We start from the raw sequence: 7,937 nt of genomic DNA, 5'->3' as shown, positions 1-7,937 counted from the left end.
AAAATTCTGATACATATCGAACAATTTGTTGCTCATCCCATTCAAAATGTGTCTCATGCAAATGTAATCATCATTATCCCATTTGTTTTTCTCACGGATTTCAGCCATGGTCTCCTCTTCCCTATCTGCTGACCTTGGAGTATTCAAGACATCACCTTCAAAGTAGTAAAAAGGAAGTGAATTTTCTTTTGCCAACAAAGAAAGTTCCCTCCATTGAATTTCTCAAGTTTGACAAAATCAAAAGTCATCTCTTTCAAGTTGTAGCCATTTGCATGTAGATAATTGGTTATACTTATAGACAATCTAATGACTTTTAACGAAGAGATTTAACTTTTTAAATGTCTCTTGACTTGATCAAGAGTCACACATCTCATCTCATGATCCTTGGAGAAATGTCACAACCATTCATTTAAAAAATGTCTCACAACTATCATTTTCTTAATAATTAAATGGTATGTTGTCACTGAAGTGTGGGCTACATGTGTGGCCACTCAATTCTGAGTATTCAGTATAAATCTTAAATTCGAGGATAAACTTTTTTTTTATTCAAAAAATTTAGGGGGGCGTTTAAGGTAAAGAAAATTTCCTAATTCAAATCGTATTTACATAGGTTCAAACTGTAACCTATTAGATAAAGACATTGTCTCCTTACCCAAAAAAAAAAAAAAAAAAAAGACATTATCTTTCTCTATTCGACCAAAGATTGAGAAGGGAAACATGAAAACTATTATGTCAATCTATATCTGTCATTAATTTTTTTATTTTAAAAGAAACTCATGCATGTGGAAGAGAAAGAACGTTAACGACCCAACCAGATGGTGTGCATCTTTCTTAGTTGACTTTTAAAATACAGATACTTTTATAGAAATATCTTCAACTTCTTTACTTACATTCACACGTTATTCCTTTTCATTTCTTTTTTTTTTCTCCCCAAAAAAATTAAATATAGCGTACACAAGCTTTTGAAACGTTATTAACATTTTTTATCAAACTTTTTTAATACCTTCTAATATTTTTTAAAAGGTTATTAACATTTTTTATCAAACTTTTGTTAGGACTTTCTAATATTTTTTTAAATGCTATTAACATTTTTTAAAATATTAACTTCTAGCTTCTAATTTTTTATTTATTTTTATTTTTATCTTCAATATATTTATCAAATTTCTTAATTATCTTTTTTAAACAAATCATGATTTTATTATTTCTTTTATTAGTTTACACTTGTCAACAATTTCATTAGTTAATTTTATCAAATACTTTTTAACTTTTAGCTCTCAGCTATGAGCTAGCTTTTAAGCTTTGAACTAACTTTTTTTAGCTAACTTTTCAACTAATTTTGTCAACTAATTTTATCTAACATAACCTTGATAACTTTTCAACTAACTTTTCAACTAATTTTGTCAACTAATTTTATCTAACATAACCTTAATAATTAGGACTTGTACAATTAGATACATTTATTTTATGAAATTAGATACATTAACTTTTCAACCAATGACTAATTGTTATTATAAAACTTGGGTGATCACCTTTAATGAAATTATCTTCTCTCATCCATTTCTTTTATTTATGATACTTGAACTCAAGATCTTACTTTAAAAGACTAAATTTAATATCACTCAAATCATGATCTTACTCGAGAAAATTAAATTTAATACCACTCAAACCAACTTAGTGATAAAATATTTATATCTTTGGGGAAAATAATCATTATAAGCCAAGTGCACACAAAAATCTTTTCAATTTTCTTCTGTCCTCCATCTACCTACTATTTAAAGAGCAATATCACATGCTTTTTAATGTTGTGGGAACACCCGAAAAAGCTGGCATGCAAATACAAACAAGAAACAACTTTGTCAGTTATTATTAAGAAATACATGTTTGTTGTGAACCCTATAAAAATACAAAACAGATAGTGCAAACCAACCAAATTAAAGTCTCCTTTTTTAATTGCATGGTGTCAATAATGCCACCATTCACCAAGTCTTCCATTTCAAACCTCATCACCTTGCCAATTTCTTTTGAGCTTAGGTCCTGTGGGTCCCTCCTGTCCCAACAACTCATTTGGCAAACCATCTTCAAGGGCTTCCAAAGCAGGGAACACCTTCGCCAAATTGTCCAGCTCCTTTGCAATGTCATAAGTGATTTTTGGACCCCATTGCCTCAAAAAGTTTAACCAAGGTGGTTCTACAATTGCTGACCCCAAATACTCACCAGAAACAACTTCAAAACCAACACCCATGTCAATCACCTTCTCACTCTTCTTAGTTTCATTCTTTATTCCAATCCCATCAAGGCCTTGCATGACAAGTCCTGCTTTTGGATAAATGGCATGGCCATTCAAGGAGGAATAGCACACTGATTTGTTCCCACTTTGGAACTCGAGCTGAGAAGCTTCAACCCATTGACCATTGCTATGTTGTGAGAGATACACCTTTTTTAGTTCTCCATCGAAATTGCTTACTCTTAGTGTCACATGCTCCCAGTCTCCAATATGTTCTCCTATTTTCCCTAGTGGAATATCTATGAGCCCTACTTTGGCTGTTCCAGGCCCATTGAATGGGTAGAAAACCCACATGACAAGGTCAGTGAATGTTCCACCAAACATGGGTTTGGCATGAACATAGGCTTGGCAACTCTTGAAATCACCCTTTTTCACCCTTTCCTTGTTGGCTTTGTCAGAAGGAAGGTCCAACCAATACTCACCATCATTGTTGCCACCCTGAGGAAGGTTAGAACCTGTAGGGTCTATTGGCACAGGTTTGGACTCTTCTCCTTTCTTAACAAGCAATGCCCCATTTGTGAAATACCACTTGGTGGAAGCAGGTTGGAACTCTTCATCAGGATGCAAGTACATGAATGGAGAATAGGCTTGGACAAGTGCCTTAACTTGAGGCAAATTAGGCATGGAGGAGGAGAAGTTCATGTTGGTGTTCTTCAAACAAGCAATAGGGAGAGGGGAAGGAATTTCACCATTATGAGCAAAAAATGTTCCTACAAGCACACCAGGAGCTTGAGTCCCTCTATTGCTTGGCCTCACTTCATAAACATTGAAACCTTTCTCATCACTGCTCTTGTCTGGTCCCCAAATCCATGAGCTTCTCTCACACTGGTCTGTGAGATCTGACCTAACACACCTGATTTTGTCAAGTGAAGGCTTCTCAGGTGTGGTGGTGACAACATGGCCTAAGGTTTTGTAGCCATCAGGTGCTGTTGGTAGCCAAATATAGCCATCTTTGTCTTGCTTGATCTTTTGGGACTTGCTGCTCCACACAAGTGTGTAATCAATTGGTTTCTTCAAAGCTCCATTATTGTCACCTGATGATGTCTCATCTTTTGCCACCAGAATTGATCCAAAAAGAGGCTTGTTGTTGGGTTGGCTGTAGTGGCCTAGTGTGAAGAATCCCTCAGGTATTCCTGCTGGCTCAAAGAAAGCTGCCCCTGCATCACCTGGTCCACCTTCTAAGGTTTTCCAAACTTTGTTGAATGTTGAAATTTGAAACAATTTTAGCCCTCCTATGTTGATGGTTCCAGTAGCAAATCCACCACCTACATGAAAAGTTTCAATTCATGAAGGCCTAAGAAACACATAATTAGAAGTAAGGTTTTAGATTAGAGTTGTCATTGCAATTTTATCGCAGTCATTGAAATCATAGGAAATGACAGACAAATACTGTTGATAAGATCATAATTGAAACTGTAATACAGTAGTTGAGTCAAAAAATCTTGGCATTGTGACCAAAATCACAGTTGCAAGTGGTTTTTTTTAAAAACGTGATTAGAAGTTAAAAATAACACTACAATATCAAGAAGGACGCGGGGGGGAGTGCACCTTGTGGCCAAACTGGTATATTTGCTGGAAGCTTAAATGTTGTGTCGATGGGAAGAGTTTCTATCTTGTTTGAAGAGGATTGGTTCCCCATTGTTGTGTTTTTCTTGGACAAAAGGAGATTGAGTAACGTTTGTGTGATAATAAATGTGGTTTATTGGTTGTTATATATAGCGAATGTAAGTCATATTCCTCTCTCGTTGCAAATAGTATATAATTGAACTATAAACGTGCAAGTTTTTTATAATGTGAAATACTATTTTACTTATTTCTGAATATGTTTTCCCACACGAAACTTCTTATTACCTAGCAATCTTATCGCGTCAAGGTAACTTGCTCATATTTTTTAAACCAAGTGCTTGTGTGAATGGATCGATGTTTTTCTTTCAACTATTTAAATACTTGTTGATAATGAATTGCTCACGTTTATTAGCTAAAGCTTGCAGTGCTACTAGTACTAGCTGCCATTTTTGACTAAGCAAAACAAAGCAGGAACGTGTATTGAATTGAACGTGTCAAGTACACCCTGTATCAACTACCAAAGAATTAATATGTATGTATATAGTGCGTACTTTTACATGTTTCTTGTTGAGTTTATAAAAAATATATTAAACACAAGCAACATCTCTAACCCAAAAGTGAGTGTGTTTGCGTGTGTTTTAACACACCAAATATTAATTTTTCGGAAGTAAAACAGTAATGGTAAGTATTCAAATACTTTGGGGGAACATAAGATCTCTTATAAATAACGTACTTGTATAGTAATTTGCAATTAGTCACTGTGTTATGCATAGATAAGCTTTCCGTGAAAGTGGTGATTAAAGTTGTAGTCAATTATTTCTGTAAAAAAAAAAAAAAAAAAGTTGTAGAGCTAGTCAGTTACTAGAAATTCCATATATAATATATTGAAGATGTAGCCCATACGGCCATATCCATATATAATATAATGAAAAACAAATATACTAAAAATTCCATAGAGGATATACTTTTTAATAGATTTATCGTAACTCATTCATTGTTTACCTTTTTTTCATTTAGATTAACAAAATCTGCATTCAACATCAATAACTTCTGTTGATGCTGACTAATGTATGCGACTTGAACTATCCAAAGTTAGTTACGCACGTTCTTCATAACTAAAAGGACACTCGAGTGTATTAAATGAAAAAAAAAAAAATCTTGTATTAGTTGTTGGTTGATGATATATGTAACATCCCAATTTTTCGCAAATAAATTTAAAAAGTTTTTTAGTAAAAAAATAAATAAATAAATAAATAAATATAGAGCAAATAATAGGCTGAGTACCCTAGGTATAAATAGTTATGTTAAGTCAGCTGCCTCTTTTTGGCCTCATTTTCGTTTTTTCCCTTCTCCTCTCAAAATCCTTTCTTTTTCCCGCAGCCCACCAAACCAGTCTCAGAAAAATGACGATCTCGAACCCGTTCACCGTTGGATCGTCGTGAAATTTGAGTATCATGTTCGCAACACAATTCCGAGCATTCTCACCGTTGAGAATTTCGATATCATGTCTGAACTGAGAGAAACACCCTTCGCATTGTAGCCTTTTTCTTTCCCGCAGAAACCCAGAGCTGTCTTGGTAAAACTACGATCCCGGTTTCATTAACCGTTGAATTATTGTGAAATTTGGATATGTTGTTCGAAATTCAATTCTGCAGGCTTCCACCGTTGGGATTTGCGAGATAATATTCGTGGAGGGAGAAAAAGGAATCGTATGAAGACAGTACAAGTGGAGGTTTCAATCTCTTCTCCGTCTCTCTGACGTTTCGGAATTCTATCGGAGCAGTCGGATGAATAATTGAAAGAATTTCCAAAAACCGCTAGAGATGTTGCTATCGCTGGCTGAAGACACGTGAGCCCGCTTAGAGGTAAGGGATGAGTTTATCGCAATTGGGGATTAGAATGAACATGTGTAGGGATCCTTAGTGAACTAAATTTGGGTTTATTTTGGGATGTTTATTGAATTGTAATTTTCTCTTTATGATTATAAATATGATATTATTGTGTTCTATGTACCAATTGATGTCCTGATGAGAATTGATTGATAAACTTGAGTGCTCTTGATGTCTTTGTGTTTAACCCATGAATTTGATTAATTGATTGTGATATAATTGTGAGAAACTATTTCAGGGATTTTACACCCCATGTTGTGATGAAATCTTTTGTATAAATTGTTATGTTGAGGTTATGAAATGATGATTCAAACTGTGAGTATATGATAAATTGAACATGTGACGGATGATTAAATACATGTGTATTGAGATGAGATGTGTGTATTGAGTTGTGAACTATGAACTGTGCAATCACACAATTGTAAAACCCTTTAAGGGCGACAAGTATTATGATGGGATCCACTGTGGGAATCCGACGAGTTAAAATGATTTTGAAAACAATTGAGTAGATGTGTGTATTGCATAGTTCATAGGTAAAGTGTACATGATTCATGAGGTGTGATAACATGTTAAATTGAGATTATACCATTGTGATTGGGATTAAGTGTATGTGATAAATTGAGTATGTATATGATTGAGATATATATGTGCATCGAGTTGTGAACTATGAATTGTACAATCACACGATCATAAGTCCCTTCAAGGGCGACGAGTTAATGCTAAGTCCCTTTTAGGGCGACGAGTTGATGTTAAGTCCCTTTTAGGGCGACGAGTTGATGCTAAGTCCCTTTTTGGGCGACGAGTTAATGTTAAGTCCCTTTAAGGGCGACGAGTTAATGATAAGACCCTTAAAGGGCGACGAGTTAAAATTATTTTGAGAACAATTGAGGAGTCGTGTGTTTTGTACAGTTCATAGATAGAGTCTGTGTGCCAAAATAATTTTAGGAGTTGGACCTGAATCAGGAGGGAGAGGCCCTGACGGACTCTTCGGAGTGTAGGCCTTGGGGGTCACCGGGTTTGAGTGCTCCTTTAAGCCTATGTTGATCCCATATGGTTGGAACATTCTCGCAAAACATCGTGACTCTGACTGGTCTCCCTATGATCTTACTTAGTGAGAGTGACCTGACAAACCCATTGTGTGGTGTGTCTTGTTATGTACTCCTAAGCGCCCCAGGGTGGTTTTTCACTGACATGGTACCACATTGCATATAGGCTTGAGTCTTAGCATAACTATCGCATACGCTTGCTAATTGTTTATTATGAAATTGATGTGTTATTATGTCTTGATCGGAGTGTGTGATTCCTGTGTATAATGATTGATGATTGAAAGGTGTGATTGATGAATGACAAAGTGATGAAATAATGTGAGATATGCTAAGTAAATTGTATTTGGCTACTATATGTTGTGTTGTTTCTCTCTAGTAGTTAGCAATGTGATAACTCACTCCCGATTTGCTGTTTGTGTTTGGATCCTGTGATGATCTTGAACTTTGTGTTCGGGGGAGCAGATGAATAGGTGGATGACTATGAAGAACCTCATGCTAGAGGACACGGGAACACCACGCTCTGATAGGATGTGACATTAGGATATAGGTTCTATATTAATTGTATGAGACTTATATGATTTTCTTTGAGTCGAGATGACTTTATTATTTATTTGGACAAGTTTGAATATGATGTAGAAGAAAGTGAATGTGAGCCTTTTACCCATTTGAAAAGCTTGTATTTAAAAATGTTTTAAAAATACTTTTAATTAATATTTGAATTTTTATTCCTTTATTAATATATATGTGAGGGGTAGAGGGTGTCACAATATATAATTTTAATGTTTTGACTTAAAAATGACTTCAAGATTTTAATTAACTTGCTTACAATCATAATTTGAGGATTTGCTTTAAAAGTAGAAATATGTTTAGAGAATAATTTTTCTAGTAAAGTTTTTATTTGTCCAAAAAATGAAAAAGGAATCTTACCACTTGTTTAAAGACGTATAAGAGTAAAAAATATATTCGAGACACTTTTATTTCACTACACTCTGTTACTAATTGAACTTTATGTGAATCTTTTTTTTTTGTGTAAAAATTTTTTATGTGAATCTTGTCTTATAAAATTCACCCATTAATAGTGTGTCAGAGAAAGTTATGCATGATCCACTTAAAAAAAAAAAGCAAAATCTAAAAAGACCGAAACTAGTTGTC

The 7,937-nt window shown here is 34.5% G+C and overlaps 1 protein-coding gene across 1 annotated transcript; it reads right to left on the bottom strand.

The window, feature by feature from the left end:
- Positions 1–1,671: 1,671 nt before the first annotated feature.
- LOC114388275 lies at positions 1,672–3,985 on the bottom strand. The gene is made up of 2 exons (XM_028348687.1): positions 3,833–3,985; positions 1,672–3,549 (listed from the first exon to the last, which is right to left on the bottom strand). Exons 1-2 carry the CDS (start codon positions 3,921–3,923, stop codon positions 1,994–1,996), a joined length of 1,647 nt encoding a protein of 548 aa, XP_028204488.1. The 5' UTR covers positions 3,924–3,985; the 3' UTR covers positions 1,672–1,993.
- Positions 3,986–7,937: the final 3,952 nt, after the last annotated feature.

The sequence above is a fragment of the Glycine soja genome, chromosome 15, assembly GCF_004193775.1.
Source record: "Glycine soja cultivar W05 chromosome 15, ASM419377v2, whole genome shotgun sequence".
NCBI classification, from domain to species: domain Eukaryota; kingdom Viridiplantae; phylum Streptophyta; class Magnoliopsida; order Fabales; family Fabaceae; genus Glycine; species Glycine soja.
This window is presented reverse-complemented; position numbering and strand designations above follow the sequence as displayed.